The sequence below is a fragment of the Glandiceps talaboti genome, chromosome 7, assembly GCF_964340395.1.
Source record: "Glandiceps talaboti chromosome 7, keGlaTala1.1, whole genome shotgun sequence".
Lineage (NCBI taxonomy): Eukaryota > Metazoa > Hemichordata > Enteropneusta > Spengelidae > Glandiceps > Glandiceps talaboti.
The window spans coordinates 6,176,727-6,193,715 of record NC_135555.1 but is presented as its reverse complement, the minus strand read 5'-3'; the positions used below and the strand labels follow the sequence as shown (position 1 = coordinate 6,193,715).

General features: G+C 35.2%; 1 protein-coding gene across 3 annotated transcripts in view; it reads right to left on the bottom strand.

Moving 5' to 3' along the window:
* Positions 1 to 16,989, bottom strand: part of LOC144437170 (GDP-mannose 4,6 dehydratase-like) — a 53,943-nt gene that overhangs the window by 14,464 nt on the left and 22,490 nt on the right. For all 3 annotated transcript variants that reach the window (XM_078126051.1, XM_078126048.1, XM_078126050.1), the window contains exons 5-10: positions 16,421 to 16,530; positions 9,424 to 9,616; positions 7,431 to 7,535; positions 6,616 to 6,743; positions 6,082 to 6,200; positions 5,332 to 5,428 (exon numbers count right to left, since the gene is read on the bottom strand). In XM_078126051.1, the coding sequence (XP_077982177.1) occupies positions 5,332 to 5,428; positions 6,082 to 6,200; positions 6,616 to 6,743; positions 7,431 to 7,535; positions 9,424 to 9,616; positions 16,421 to 16,530 (752 nt within the window). The remainder of the gene's footprint in view (positions 1 to 5,331; positions 5,429 to 6,081; positions 6,201 to 6,615; positions 6,744 to 7,430; positions 7,536 to 9,423; positions 9,617 to 16,420; positions 16,531 to 16,989) is intronic.

The window sequence follows — 16,989 nt, the reverse complement described above, 5'->3', positions numbered from 1 at the left end:
ACCAAGAGCAAAATAAAAAGTGGGAATATTTCTTTAAACTGAAGTACTGATTGTCTGATATTTTGAACACTTGACGATACAGCAGTCGCTGTGTGGTAAAAATATTGATAAAGAAGTATGAATTGACACAAAGGCAGCAAGAGGGTGTTTTAACGATGTCTAGCCCCTTAAGGCAAGAGTACACTGCGACAAAAGCAGACCGCACAAAAGGGCTTACGAGTTGGGCCGAGCTAACAGTTAAACTAATTACACCAAGAAAAGGTACTCAATTGTTCACTGCTGGTCTTTTTAAACTTCAGTGAATATGTTATTCTGCCTAAAACACATTCACCTTTATTCCTTGAACATTTAAACATGTGATACATTCATTAAAAAAAAAAAAAGAACATTCTTTTTCTTTTCCTTTTTTACTGTACATGTATTGCTGATTAGCTGTAGTGGGTAGGTCATTTTTTTTTTGTACAGGGCTCGCTTGTTGGGCAATCAGATTAGTACAATTGGGTGAAGTGATCATGCAGCGGCTATAGTAGTCCATACAAAAATGTGGAAGGAAATGGCTGGAAGGCAAAATAAATGGGAGCAGGCCACTTGGACAAAGAGAGTAGATGGAATGTACTGCTAGTATAAAACAACCTATCGGTAGTGAATACAAAACAACTATTATAGTGGTATACATCTAATTACCGTACTCTCTGCCTGAAAAGTTTTGAAAAACAAAATTTGAATACGATGGGTCATAAAAAAAAGCAAAGAACATGTACTAACATAATAATGATTAACTTAACAAGTTTGCTTTTACGTTTTTTAATACAATGATGGATAGCAAAGTCATTAACCACATCAAATAGTTTCTTTGGAAAATACAGTTCGGTAATCACAATTTATTCTAAGATAGACATTTGACGACAGGGCTATATTTTGAGATTTTTCAGGTTTTGAAGTGAATTTTTTTCAGGATCAAATGGTTTACTCTTCTCATTGTGCACAAAAATAAAAAATAAAATATTTGTTTTGGATATTCTGGCTACTGAATTTCATGGATTAAAATTTATGTAAAAAATGCAAAAACATCCAAATTGGGCTGTAGAGAACGTCAAAAACAAGACCAACCAGAGAGTGACATAAGTTTTTGCTGTGAAACTTGTGGTAACGTTATCACTTATACTAGCCAAAATTTTTATATGACTTTATTTAAAAAGCCTTCTGCCAATAAGAAGGTGTAGTGCTGTAACTCAAGACTGGTTCTTTTTACCAAAATTTCCCCCAAAAAGACAAGAATTTTGATCAAACATTTCCAGCAGGCAAAGTCTTTGGTACTTGAGAGGGTAACTTATTCATGAATGAGAATAGCCACGTGCAGTATTACAAAACAACTAATTTTAGCACCAGTCTTTTCAGCCTTCTTGTCAACCACACATCTGACATGTTGAAATGTGAGATGACCTCATCAAAGTACAGTTAAACGAAAAATAATGATTTTTTGATGAGGTTAACCATGTCCGGCAGGGGCATGAATATATTGGCGATATCAAAACTCAGACAATATCTACAGAAACGTAAAAAAAAAGATTTACACTGACACCTGCTTCCTTATGTCAGCCAGTACAAGTCTGCTGTTACTCCTGGACATGGTACGCAAACAACTTTATGTTTTCTTAATGCTGATAGCACAAATGACAGAGACAGAGTTGAAATTTCAGAAATGTTGTCCACCCTGATGTGGGAATCACAGGCATCTTTTTTTGATAGCCTTTTAATGTGCATCTGAATACTGGAGAGCAGTGTATCAATTAACATGGAGTTAGGCACACAATGTTCTATAGACTCTACTGCAGTAACCCAATACATCGCATACGTTAGTCTATTACAACATGAACATCACCCATTAAGCAACTGTCATTTCATGCCTGGAATTAGATGACTTCAGAGGAGAGGAGTTGTTGGAAGGGCAAACAACAATCCTCCACCTGTCACTATTAGCAACAATAGGACATTGTTCTAGGTTGGGGGAAACGAACATTGAAATCTGACATGTGTTCCATTTCACTTTCACCAGAATTCATTGGATATAATAAGATACTTTTGTAGGCGTTGTAGGCCATGCAGAAATGATCAAATAATTAGGCCATTGATTATTCATAGTCTTAATCACTGCTCAACATTGTGTCTTTTGTTGGGAGGACACGAACTCATCAATGTTTTTTTGTAGAACTGAGCTTACAGTCGCAGGTAAATCACCTCCGTAAATCAGACCCAAACCAACTTATAACAGATTCCCATTCATTTGCTCTATTGTCACGTCTATGTCTTTCTTTTTTTAAATTGTCCCTTAATCAACAGCTAAGTTATTCTCAAGGCTTCATCATTGTGTATTGTTACCATGGATTTTCTAAGATTATAAAAATGACCTTCAATTTCAAAGAATAAATTGAAAAGATGGCTCAGACACTTAAAATCTTTGATGAAAGACCTAATTACTTTTCCAATCTAAGCCATAATGAATTTAAAGACCAAACATAGTAAAAATCAACCTTTTTCAGCACTGTATCCCGGATATTTCCCTCTCTTATCACCTCCTCTTTGCTGTTACTATGTCCCTTTCCCTCTCAATTCCCTCAGGGTTTAAGATAAGAGCCAGCTATAAATTGGCAAAAAGAGCTACTCACATAGTTCAATTTTCAACACTTTACAAGATGATTTTAACCACTCTTGAAACTCCATGAGTTCCAGATAAGAGTGGGTAGCTAACAAAAAACACAATCAACAGATAAGAGTGGGTAGCTAACAAAAAACACAATCAACATTTTTCTCTCTTACTTTTCATCATATATTTCAGACATATATTTCCATATATTTTTTGAGATCATAAATATACACTAGATAATCCTTGTAATTCCCCCCCCCCTCTCTCTGTGTGTGTGTGTCTGTCTGTCTGTCTGTCTGTCTGTCTGTCTGTCTGTCTGTCTGTCTGTCTGTCTGTCTGTCTGTCTGTCTGTCTGTCTGTCTGTCTGTCTGTCTGTCTGTCTGTCTGTCTGTCTGTCTCTCTCTCTCTCTCTCTCTCTCTCTCTCTCTCTCTCTCTCTCTCTCTCTCTCTCTCTCTCTGTCTCTCTCTCTCTGTCTCTGTCTCTCTCTCTCTCTCTCTCTCTCTCTCTCTCTCTCTCCCCCTCCCTCCCTCCCTCCCTCCCTCCCTCCCTCCCTCCCTCCCTCCACTGGAACAGTACAGAACTACATTGGTGAAACAAGAATGCAACATCGACATTTCAACAAAGTACGTTTACATTTGACAAGTAAGCCATGTGACCCCAACATCCTGGCACCGATTGAACCTATACACCTTAGGTTCATTCAGCAGGTCATTAAACTAACTTTAACCCTAACACAGTTATTAAAGCTGCACTAGCGGCAATGGGAACGTTTTTTGTAATGTGTTATAATAGATATAATGACTTACTCCTAATATTGCACACCCTGCACAGTATTGAATCAGTGTGGGTAAGCAATTTTGTGTCGCTATACACATAACATGGTACAATAAATCCAATCAAAACTGATTTTTAGTACATACCCTAAAATCAGCGGCCCCAGTGCAAACATGCTTTCAACATGAAACTGTACTACTAATTATGGATAAAATCAACCTCTAATTAGTATGTGTAATGTCTAATTATTCATATTTTAACAATTTTCAGTCAATATATTGTTGGCTGTCTGATCATAAAAATAACATTCCAGTTACAGCTAGTGTAGCTTTAAACTAACCCTAACCAGGTCATTGAACTAAACCCTAACTGTAACCAGAGCATAACTCTATCAATATGTAGTCAATGACGTAATGTAAGTCTAAAAGTCTTGGAAGTACGACAATACAGGAAGATTGCTATCATTGCAAATCTTTGAATTAAGTGGAACTGGTCAACCAAGAAAATTCTATAAGTTTAGATCAAGTTTGTTACATACTCCTGTTGTCTTTCACAGTGCATTGTCCAGTCAGAAAAATTAATCACAAAATATATTCTTCTACTTTTAGTTTGTTATTGTGATTGTGATATGATTATTTTGGAACTGTTTTGTATGGATGTATAGCCAGCACTGTCATTTACCCTTGCTACATGTAGGCAAAGTTAGTTCCCTAATATTTCAGCTGCATGAACTGGCCATCAGTGGTTGGAAAAATAAACCAGCTATATGAACTGGCCATCAGTGGTTGGAAAAATAAACCAGCTATATGAACTGCCATCAGTGGTTGGCAGATAAACCAGCTATATGAACTGCCCATCAGTGGTTGGCAGATAAACCAGTTACATGAACTGTCCATCAGTGGTTGGCAGATAAACCAGCTACATCAACTTCCCATCAGTGGTTGGCAGATAAACCAGCTACATCAACTGCCTATCAGTGGTTGGCAGACAAACCAGTTACATGAACTGTCCATCAGTGGTTGGCAGATAAACCAGCTACATCAACTGCCCATCAGTGGTTGGCAAATAAACCAGCAACATGAACTGCCCATCAGTGGTTGGCAGATAAACCAGCTACATCAACTTCCCATCAGTGGTTGGCAGATAAACCAGCTACATCAACTGCCTATCAGTGGTTGGCAGACAAACCAGTTACATGAACTGTCCATCAGTGGTTGGCAGATAAACCAACTACATCAACTTCCCATCAGTGGTTGGCAGACAAACCAGCTACATCAACTTCCCATCAGTGGTTGGCAGATAAACCAGCTATATGAACTGCCTATCAGTGGTTGGCAGATAAACCAGCTACATGATGAACTGCCCTAACTTGTTGGCAGATTAACAAAGTATCAATAGTTCTCATTACCACCAAGGCATGTCTTAAAACTAATACTCATTCAATTTCTTGGTAGACACCATGACTTCCACTCAAAGCATTACACATGCATTATTATAAGCTTGTGAGAGAATAAGTCAACCTTCTTGTTGTATTCTGACCCTCTAGCATTAGGTATAATGCCATTGCAGGTACTGAGAATAAGTCAACCTTCTTGTTCTATTTTGACCCTCTAGCATGAGGTACAATGCTATTACAGGTACTGTGAATAAGTCAACCTTCTTGTTCTATTTTGACCCTCTAGCATGAGGTACAATGCTATTACAGGTACTGTGAATAAGTCAACCTTCTTGTTCTATTTTGACCCTCTAGCATGAGGTACAATGCTATTACAGGTACTGTGAATAAGTCAACCTTCTTGTTCTATTTTGACCCTCTAGCATGAGGTACAATGCTATTACAGGTTTCAAGAATGGGTGGGTCAAACGGTAAACGGTGAGAGGCGAAAACAGAATGACTAACTCACTAACTCACCACTTCAGTTGGTCTGTAAAATTTGGCATCGACTCTAACCCTGACTTGGCCTGTTTTTTTCTCTCTGCCTATTTCAGTCAAACCTTCTCCTTCCCATCTGAGAAAACAGAACAGAAATGATACATTCTGGTTAAATTTACAAAGTTGATTGATTTTGTCAATTGATACAGATATTGCAGCATAAGTAAGTTCCAATCACCGATAACTTCCATATGACATTTTGATGTTGTCAACACAGCGCCCTCTGGAGTTAAGATATAGTCTACATCAAAGCAGCCTCTACTTTTGATAGAGAAAGTTACAGAATTCCTGGTCCTTAATATTGAATATAGCTGTTGTTCAAAATAGTCTATGTGACCATCTGCCAAATGCTGTTCTGTCCTGTTTGTCAAATCTAAACTATTCAACAAAAAATATTTCATTTGAACTGAGAATAAAATTTGAAACTTCACATTAATTTTACACAGACTATTACATTTGGTTATGTTGTGTATAGTCAAACAGAGTTTTATTTTTCCATGCTACTTTACGAATACTAAATTCTACAATTCGAATCACAGAAAAAAAATGGCCTTTTAAGGACACAAAAATCTACTGAAAGGGAGGAACTACTATGCTGGCCCTCACTTCCGGTCCTGAAACTACTTGTGAAAAACACTTCAAGTGGGCACACCATGAAATATGTCTTCTTTTCTGACAACTGAAATTATTTGTATAAATGTTAAGATTTCTATTATGATATTGACTTACTCTATTGCCTTATCAATAACTCTGAATGCTTCTTCTACAAATTTCCTAACACTGTGTACTTCCCCAGTGGAGATGACAAAGTCGTCGGCTTTCTCCTGTTGTAGCATCAGCCACATAGCCTGTGAATGTAGGGAACAAAATGTTAGAAAGCAACCAGACACAGAGTAATGGTGACCAATTGTAATAACCCCTCTCTTACCATTTTCGATTTGAGTACTTATTATTATCATTATTATCCTTGACTTTATTTAATCTCGATAAATTGTTGAGACATAGGCTCTTCTTACCCAGATGTGGAGAAGGAAAACACAATATTTACATTAATAATTCCGTTCATACTGGTAACTTGAGAAAACTACAGTTGTCTTAAATTGTATGATTCAAGCAAATGAACTTCAGTTCTATTTATTACAGTGCTATGCCAACAAAATGCAAATACAAAGTTTTCTCGCAATAGTGTAATACCTCTATGAGCAGAGACAAGTTTGGATTCATTTCTTGATATCCTGTTTGTCCTCCACATACTATTCTTACCTCTACGTAATCCCTGGCATGACCCCAATCTCTCTGTGAGTCTAAGTTACCGAGAATAAGTTCATCCTGCTGGTTAAGGTGGATCTTTGCCACAGCTCTGGTCACTTTCCTTGTCACAAAAGTTTCACCTTTCAAAATATAAACAGTGATAATCTTATATGAAACTGAGATTATTTACTTTGTTAGAATCAATATTAAAAGGTTAGTTGGCTGGTTTCTCAATCAATATCCATAGATATATGACTGACCCCCTTTCAGTCAGGTGACTACCATGTGTGGTGTCACCTGACAGTCACAAGTTGTTTATCACTGTGTATCAGTATTGGAAATTTAGTGTTAATTTCTATACTATATTGATAATCTTAGATGTATATTATGGTATGTACTTTATATCTATATTTGTATCAGAATCAAAGCACACTCAGGCCTCATTTAAACAATGATATTTTCAAATGAAAACACTACCGTTTTGTTTTTTTGCATTTGCACCTACCGTTTACACAGAGATGACAAAATGCACATGAAAATGCAACAATAGTAGACTGCTTTGAAAACATGTAAACTGGTGTACACGGACAAAAACACAACGAATGGAAATGCACATATTTGACTTCAGGAATGACCCCCCCCCCCCCCCCCCCCCCCCCATCATGTTACACGGATCTCTCCTATTGGCAGATACAATTACATGATGTACACAGAGCTCTCCTATTGGAGGATACAATGTACACAGATCTCTCCTATTGGAGGATACAATTGTACGGTGTATGTAAATGTGACAAGATTTGGCGGTATGGTAAAGAAATGAACGTTACCTCTTCTAGGACTTTCATGATTAAACAGAATACCATTACATGCGTACATATTGTAGGCTTCTCTAAAATTGACAGTGATCCAATATGCATACACTTTAGCACAGCCTACAGAGTAAAAAAGAACAAATCATTGGCTGGGTCAATAATTGACAAAGAATCTACTACACAAAATTTCCTTATAATACATATATCAACTCACAAATTGCAGATGACAATATTACAGTTCAGAAAGAGTAGATGTTTTCAGTGTACATAAAAAGAAAACCTTATTAGCCGACTGTGTTTTGCCTAACTTTACATCACATCCTTGTCGAGTTAGGCAAATTTTGCTCATGACATACAGCTTTGTTGACTACTTGCCTAACTCAGCACTTTTAATGTTGGCTATGCAAAACTTGGTCTTAATTTACAGGGTTATATATCGATGAAAGTTTGAACAAGTTGTTTTCTTAGATCAAAATTTCACTAATATCATTGAAATGCTCACTATGTATGAATTAATATCTAAAAGATGTCTCACTTTAGAATTTATTTCCCTGGACAGCTTAACTTGATGTGGTACACCAGAAAAATGGCAGTATTAATTTCAAACATAAATACATGAATCGGCAGTAAGAGAATATGATATAGTGATTAAATGCTGATTTCAAATTTATTTCTGCAAGCAAACTAAATCTGAAACACAAAGTTTGAGATGAGAGGATTTTTAACGACACATCTGTGTACACTACAAATTATGATAATCTTGAATATTGAAAGTATAAAATAATCACGTAATTCAAACTGTCTAAATCTTTCAAAGATGCTGCTATTTCTTCAGCTATGAAAGTATATTTTTTTCACCATACTATACAGAAAGCTAAAAGTTTTACCACCTGTAATATCTAACAAAACAGTTCTTTGGAACCATTTCCAAGTTTATATTTCTCATTGCACATGTAGAACTTTATTCTAGTATTCAAGGGTAAGGTTAAATACTTGTATTGTGTGAATTGTTTTTTGAGCCTCGAGAATGGTGTTTGGTTTAACTTAAATACTGTTATAAAAACAATTCACACATTTGTTAATCTTGGATGGGGGCAGTGACAAATTAAGAGAAATGTTTACTTTAAAACAACTGCAATTAAACTAGAACACACAATAAAATTTAAATCATAATGTGCCTGTTCCTTTTTCAATGTAAAATTACAATGTGCATTCAATTTCTAGTATTTCAATGGCAGCACTATCTCTCAGTCAACTGGTCTACAGAGGGTGCTATTCAACTAAATTACTGCCATGGCATGCCAATGACCATGTTGATTCAACACACATGTAAATGGGTTTGTTTACCAAGGAAAACCATTGTTGAAAACTTGGAATTATTTCAACAAAACATAAAACCTAATAAGATATAAAGAGGATACTCTGTCAAGAATTGAATCTGTCAATAATTGTATGAATTTTGTTTTTTATGTGAGGGGAAGGAGGGGAGGGTTAATTTCCTCTCCTCCTTTATACCTTTGTGATGATGAAATAGGCTTGAAATATCCATTGCTTGCTTAGGTGTTGTTACACAAAATCTTTCTTGAAGGAATACCTTGTCTATTCTGTCGCTGACAGGAAATTCCAGATTCTTGTGAAAAAGAAAGGTGTTTTCCAAGCAAACATAGAGGGCAGTATACAGCACATTTCTGGTACTGTGCTAGACTATTAGTATTGTTACTCCTGACTCACTTTTCTGTCTCCTGGAGACCATTACAATCTTTACTGAACTAGGCACACTGGATTAATCATTAACTTAAATATCTAGTCCTTCATAATACCCAGATCTAACAATGTATGGATCCAGAGTCAGTCACCTCACCTTACACATACACACACACCGCCGCCGGATCTAACAATGCACAGATCCAGAATCAGCCAAAGCCACCTCATTCCCCCCCCCCCCCCAATCTAATATGTAAAAATCTAGGGTCAGTATCCTTTCGTATCATCATTTAAAGTTACTTACCATAAGGGGATCTTGGATAGAAAGGTGTTGTTTCTTTCTGTGGAATTTCTTGAACTTTACCGAACATTTCACTACTTGAAGCTTGATAGAATTTAACTTTCTTGTCCAGACCACAGGTTCGTATAGCATCTAACAAGCGTAATGTACCTACACCATCAACATTGGCAGTATATTCACCCATTTCAAAAGATACCTGTGAAACATTTAAAACAGACAATATAGTTTAAATTGTGTACAACAACCTGATACACTGACATTGTTAATGCAAACATGTCAGACACAATGTTATAGTCAGTAGCTCTTTGGAGATTTCCAATTAGCTCTGATTACTTAGGTTTTTTCTGGTCCTTCAATTGGGTGTGTGTGTGTGTGTGTGTGTGTGTGTGTGTGTGTGTGTGTGTGTGTGTGTGTGTGTGTGTGTGTGTGTATGTACGCACACATGCCGGTGTATATATTTGTGTGTGCATGCATGTGAGCAAGCTTATTTTGTGACAGTAGATTGAGATGTGAATGCAAATTTTACAGAATTAATAAAAAGGAAAGAAATTATTTCATGGCCAATGGGGGCGCTATTACCACATGACCATGACCATCCCACTCTAAATCAAAGTAACAATAATAATTTGCATATAGTAACCAAGTAGTTATAATGAAATGGAAGTCTATAATAATCAATGATAAATAATATGATTTGTACAACAATATCAGAACAAATACTACTACATCCATCAGACCTGACCACAGGATATTTTGGAAGATAAATGTCAAACAAGATAAAAATTAATGATAGGTCATACACTCTACCATTTTAATGGCCTAAATAAATTACAACTGCATACATATCAATTTTTTTTTTTTCATTTTCCAACATTCAATAAAAGGACTGATCCATCCCAGCTGTTACTCAGAATCCAATATTTATAATATGTATAAATCAAACAGACAGAAATTGGTGACAGATGTCACCAGTTTACACCAGTAATCCTATTTCAGTTACTACATTCCATGGAATTGATACAGCAATAGACATTGTGTGGTTTTTGTTCTTTCATGGGCTGTAATCCGTTCCGTGGCAGCCATTTTGTTAAAGGTGACATCTACATATTACCACAAGATTTATAAATTTATCAAATCTCTTCCTGACCAGACATAGGGTAAACAATTATCCACAGGTTCCATTTTGAAATCAGTTTATTTTTGAAGAAATTCTTTTTATGTATAAAACAAAAAATTTGTACGATAACTTTTTATGGGAAAGTATTTTTTTAATTTTATAATCAGTTCTTAAAAGTAAATTCCACTACTCTTAAACTCAATATATTACAAACTCAGTGATAATCTTTATAGAATTACACAAAACATACAGTGCATGTCATTATTAATACTCCATGACAGAATTTCAGAAATTATTCGATAGAATAACTTTCAAGAATTTCACAAATTTGATAAAATTACTTTCATAATCCTACATTCCCAACACATACATCAGCTACACACGGTGTATCCTCTAATGATAGCCATATTTTGTTGTTGTGAGTCAAAATGAAATAAATGTCATTTCTTGTGAGTCACCACACAGTAAGAGATAGGGGAACACCACATTTTGGTGGGTACTAGAAATTGTATCCACCAGTGGCACATCAAATTGGCTTAAAGGGCACACTGGCTACATACAAGTAAAACACCCCCCCCCCCCCTCCTCTTAAAGTAAAAAACCCTAATAAACAAATGTCCCCCTCATAAACAATTTGAAACCTAGCAATGGAGGTGTACTGTCAATCATAATGTTTGCCTCTTTGTGATCAAAAAATTTACTATTTAAATCTTGTAAGTTTACTAAAAAACAATCATAAGGACCTATCCACCCACATTGTTCACCCACCCACATAAAATGTACCACACTATTCACTAGAGTTGTTTGCTCTCCTTGAGACTGACCAATCAGACACTTCTAAATAATATCACATGACAATCCACATGACAGGAATGAAAGAGTGGGCGGAGGGACATGACAACCAATAATAAATTATCTTTATTTAATAAAAAAAACACTTCACACTTTAATACTAAATCTCCTTTCATTTTGAATGTTTTTCAACTCAGATAAAGATCACATGAGAGCAATCCCAATCAAATTTATCTGTTTGAAATTCTATTTCCTTTGGTAAATTTTTTAGCACAAGTTTGTAATTCAGAGAAAATATTTTTCAGCTGAAACCAAATTTTAAAAAAACAACAAAAAAAACTTAAAACACACTGGGAAAAAATGTCATAAAATGTTGAAAATCACTTGATTGAAATTGACACTTTTGACAATCTATTGATCCTGATTAACAATGTCATTTGCTAATATGAAATATATTTATTCCTAATAAGTCGGAGATGGGGTTGAATACTAAATACTAACCCCACCCCCCACCCCAACCCCCACCACCACCCCATATGTGACATACCGGGTGGTGAATGACTGACATGGAACCAGTGTCATATTTCATGCTAGGCTAATAATGATAAAATCTATCAAGAGAGGCTTTATTTTTACATCTGTTACCAGCTGTAATCAATGCCACATAATACTACAATGCCAGAATAACGATATTTCATATATTGGAATATCTTTACAACAGATATACATATTATTTATTAGATATAAACTATAACACATTATGACCTTGAATATACTGAAACAGTTTTAGTTACCAAAACATAACGTTAGCACCATCTCCACTTTTTTTCACAATATGCTGTAAACAAATTCAAGTTTGGATAAAAACAAACAAATAAGTTATGTTCTGTTTCTGTTACCTTGGTAACACTAATACTGGTAATAAGTATTACACTAAGTTGTGGTTGTTCATGTGTGTGTTGGCAGTACTTAGTTAGGGTGATGACTGTTCAGTTGTTTTGACACTTCAACAATTTGAAAATAAGAACTTTAAATTTTGTTACCAATGACACTGATATTAAAAGTTACTTAATACTTAGTAATACTAATAGTAATACAGCATGCACATAACTCTATTCTGATGCATGATGTAAATTCTGCAAATTTTGAATTTTTTAATTTTATGAAGGACACATCTTTGTTACCATCTACAGTTTCACTTCTATCATGAAATAAATACTAATGGCTTGTTATACAACCTTTAAAAGTGTGTCATTTGAAATAAACTTTTACAACATGAATACTACTTATGTATAATTCATGACTCCTTGTCATATGACTTTGCATGTTTTAGTTTCAGTTGTCATTCTGTGAAAGTAAACATAGCAGTTTGGTCATTTTGGGGATTCAAAGCTCTTGAAAAAAAAATACCGATCAAAAATAAAAAAACTTTAGACAAATTCAGTGAGAAACTAGGAGTACTGATGTACTGTATAAAATGTAGTTATCTCATTTCTTTTTGTTAAAACTTTTTTCTTCAAATTTCAATAGAGACATCTGTGTTCCTGCAGTAGTTTCTTTTTGTGATTTATAATGGAACAAATTTGTGAAAAATTGCTGTGAAAAGATACGATTATAAACGTTTATTGTATAATTTTCCATATCAATTTTAGGGGTAACCCTTGTTGTAATACATTGGTAACAGTTATACACATTGGGGGAGGGGATAAACCTTGTAATATTTGGGAACTGGTACACAAATTAGGGGAGGGGGTAAACCTTGTAATATTTGGGAACTGGTACACAAATTGGGGGAGGGGGTAAACCTTGTAATATTTGGGAACTGGTACACAAATTGGGGGAGGGGGTAAACCTTGTGATATTTGGTAACTGGTACACAAATTGGGGTAGGGGGTAAACCTTGTAATACATTGGTAACAGTTATACACATTGGGGGAGGGGATAAACCTTGTAATATTTGGGAACTGGTACACAAATTGGGGGAGGGGGTAAACCTTGTAATATTTGGGAACTGGTACACAAATTGGGGGAGGGGGTAAACCTTGTAATATTTGGGAACTGGTACACAAATTGGGGTAGGGGGTAAACCTTGTAATATTTGGGAACTGGTACACAAATTGGGGGAGGGGGTAAACCTTGTAATATTTGGGAACTGGTACACAAATTGGGGGAGGAGGTAAACCTTGTAATATTTGGGAACTGGTACACAAATTGGGGGAGGGGGTAAACCTTGTGATATTTGGGAACTGGTACACAAATTGGGGGAGGGGGTAAACCTTGTAATATTTGGGAACTGGTACACAAATTGGGGGAGGGGGTAAACCTTGTAATATTTGGGTAACTGGTACATAAACCTGGTTAACAAAAAAATTTGACTCTACAGGTTGGTTTGCATGAAACTGGGGATAACAGAAAAATAGCACTGACTTACTGACTAAAGTTAACTACACAATTATTGTCATAATTTCCAATAAGTTGCATTTCTGATATCAAATCAAGAAAAATACTGAAAGAATTTAAAAGACTTTTGACTTTTGTGACACTGGAATATTTTGTTACAGGTCACATATCTAATACTTGTATGTTTATCTTTCAACCACTTCTCACAAACAGTCTACAACTACCTCAACACGTTACCACACCATTATCAGATATGACATGCAACAAGAGACAATTACTACATTCCTGACCCAACCACAGCCACTAAACACTGGAATTCACTATGCAACAACAGAAAAAAATTAAAATGACAATTTCAATGAAAGCAGTATTTAGTAGCTAATTAATTTTTTTGACATTGTTTTAAACCCTCATTTCACCTCTTCCATATATTCAACAGATATAGTCATTCATTTCCCATTATGTTACACCTCTCTATATTATGGACCACAAACTTGACAAGTTTGGAAAATTACTTCTTGTGGTCCAGCCAGAAGTTTAAGTTTTGTAATCATTATTTATTGCTAGTATTTATTTATTTATTTATTACGTTTTGTATTTATGTTGTTTTCTTATTAATTAGTAACCTTTGTTTTCTTTTCAACATCTCGCAAATAGCTGTTATTAAATTACACACTAAGCTATAGGTCACATATTCAATATGCCAAGTGTTAGAGAAGCCACCCAACTTGTATTGTTTTATGAAACTATGCTGTCAACTCTTCCTTACAGTGGTGGTTTCACTTCCGCTCATAGAATACTACATCATTTCAAAGCTATGTGATACATCAAATACCTATCGCCCACACACTGTAAAGCCTTCCTGTGTTTGCATCTCAGAATAAATACGCTAGGGTAAGAAATGTACCCGCCTAAGATAGGTCAAATGTCTTTGTCGCAATCTAACGAGCACGATCGTTTTGAATGTTAATGTACTTCGAGCACGTTTTGACCCGGACTCCACATGATGCATAAGAAAGCGTTCATTTCATATTTAAATATGAGTTACGCATAGTTGAAGAATCTACGCACTTGTCATTTCCTTATAAGGAGAGAATTGTTTTCAGCTCACGATTCCCAAGCATGGAAATTTCCGCCCGTTAATCGTGGCGCCACGATTATTCGATTTACGAGTTCAATGAAGGACATTTCTGAAGTTGTAATTCACAAATACAAAACAGGTTTTTTTGGTTAAAATAAGAATCTACAAAAACTCATTCATTCTGATTATATTCTGACTAGTTAATCCTCTCTCTATATGCGGGGGGTGGGGGTGGGGGAGGGGGGATTTCTTTATACACAAAAAATTACAAAATGGGAAATACATGATTAAATAGTATTACTTGTATACATACTTATTGATTCACTTTTGGTACAAACAACTGAAAATTAAGTAAAATACAGCAAATAAAATAAATCTAGCATTTCTTCCTCAGACTGCAATGCTAGTCTCTAAAATTATTTGGCAACATTTTGAACAAGTAAACCAGGAAAAAATTTGCATTAATTCTTTAACAGCCCACTTACAACATTAAAACTGTCATGTTTTGAGCAAAACACACTAATTGGGAACATTTCCTGAGGCTGATCCAAAGGAAAAATAATTTTCACAAAGTGTCTTATTTAATTTGACTTTATGAAAGCCCATGAATTCTTACAAAGTATGTCTGTCTGTCTGTCTGTCTGTCTGTCTGTCTGTATGTATGTATGTATGTATGTATGTATGTATGTATGTATGTATGTATGTATGGATCAAAATTGACAAATAACTTTTGGACTTTTATTTCCTGTGTTGTCTTGTTAATATGAGTACTTCATTGAATTTGATTCAGGCAATGTAACTATCATAAGGAAATATTTTACAATAATGGTAATTGTTGAAAATTTTTCTCTCCTTGCTTCATTTGACATTAAATCCTCCTATTTCATTTAAATGTTGCACTCGTCACTTACATCAGATACAAGATCGGCAGAAAAACTTTGGACGACAGCGGAAATTATACAGACATTTTCTCATTTGTATGTTGACGACAAAAATTGACCCAAACAGGAAGTGAATAATGCCAATGGTATGCGATCAACCGTAATTGGAAATCCAAAAATGTCAAAGACACGTGTAAACGTTTCTCGGTTTTCGTAGTCGGTGACAACATGCAGTTTAAAACTTTGATGAAATTGTACAAAGTTATAACTGATTTACAAATGAAGTGTTTTATCACTGATAGTAATACAAAACAAAGCCTACTCTCAAAAAAATGCCAGAATCGTCAAAAATGACACAATTCGTACCAATATCACCATGCGATAATTAATACTACTGAAACTGCAGAAAATACATAACAATCCCAAAGACAAAACTGCCACATAATTGCAACAAGCCTTCATAGAAGACACAGCCCCTCCCACAACGCTTTCTTTGAAGGATGAAATGGTGTTTTTCTTCTTTAATTTAGCTTTGTATTATGTGTAATCTAAAAGAAATCAGCAATACTTAAATACAACAAAGTATCTGCAATATGTAAGAAATAGCATTGAGTTTGGTAATTGACTCTGAAGCCTAAATGGGGATTAAAAATGAAAAAAGACTAATGGAAGAAAAAATTTGTGACTACATTCACTGCAAAAATAAAGTATATCAGATTACTGCCTTACCTTGACATGACTCTGAGCACCTAAATTGTAAATTTCAGTTGGCACCACATCGCTGATAATCTTAACTAAATTGGTACTGTCTGTTAAGTCACCATAGTGTAGTTTCATTGCTGTGAAGACAAGACATAAAGAAAGTGGTTTTGTGCCATTGTTCAAATAACTGAATAGAAAACAAGTCATTGTAGAAGACAGTCAACCCTCAAATACTTTTACTTCTATGTGACTGAATGGAGACACGATTTAAAAGAAATTGGTAGCAGCAAATAGATAATGCAGGAAATGTATGAATTTCGATAATTAAACCTGAAGACTAAGGTCAAGGCCAAAGGTCAATGTCTCAAAAGGAAATTTAAACTTGGCTATATGGGGGTAGACACCTGAATGCAGTCTCCGTATATTAACATTTTTTAGTTATGTGGTAAATCATGATCATTCACAACAAATATGGCTCCCATTGAGTGAAAAGTGACATGAGCACCAAAGGTAATGCATGTGTATGTTTATCTTAGTTCTGTATTACTTATAGATGTGATCTAAGAGAAATTAACCACACATAAATGCTACAAAGT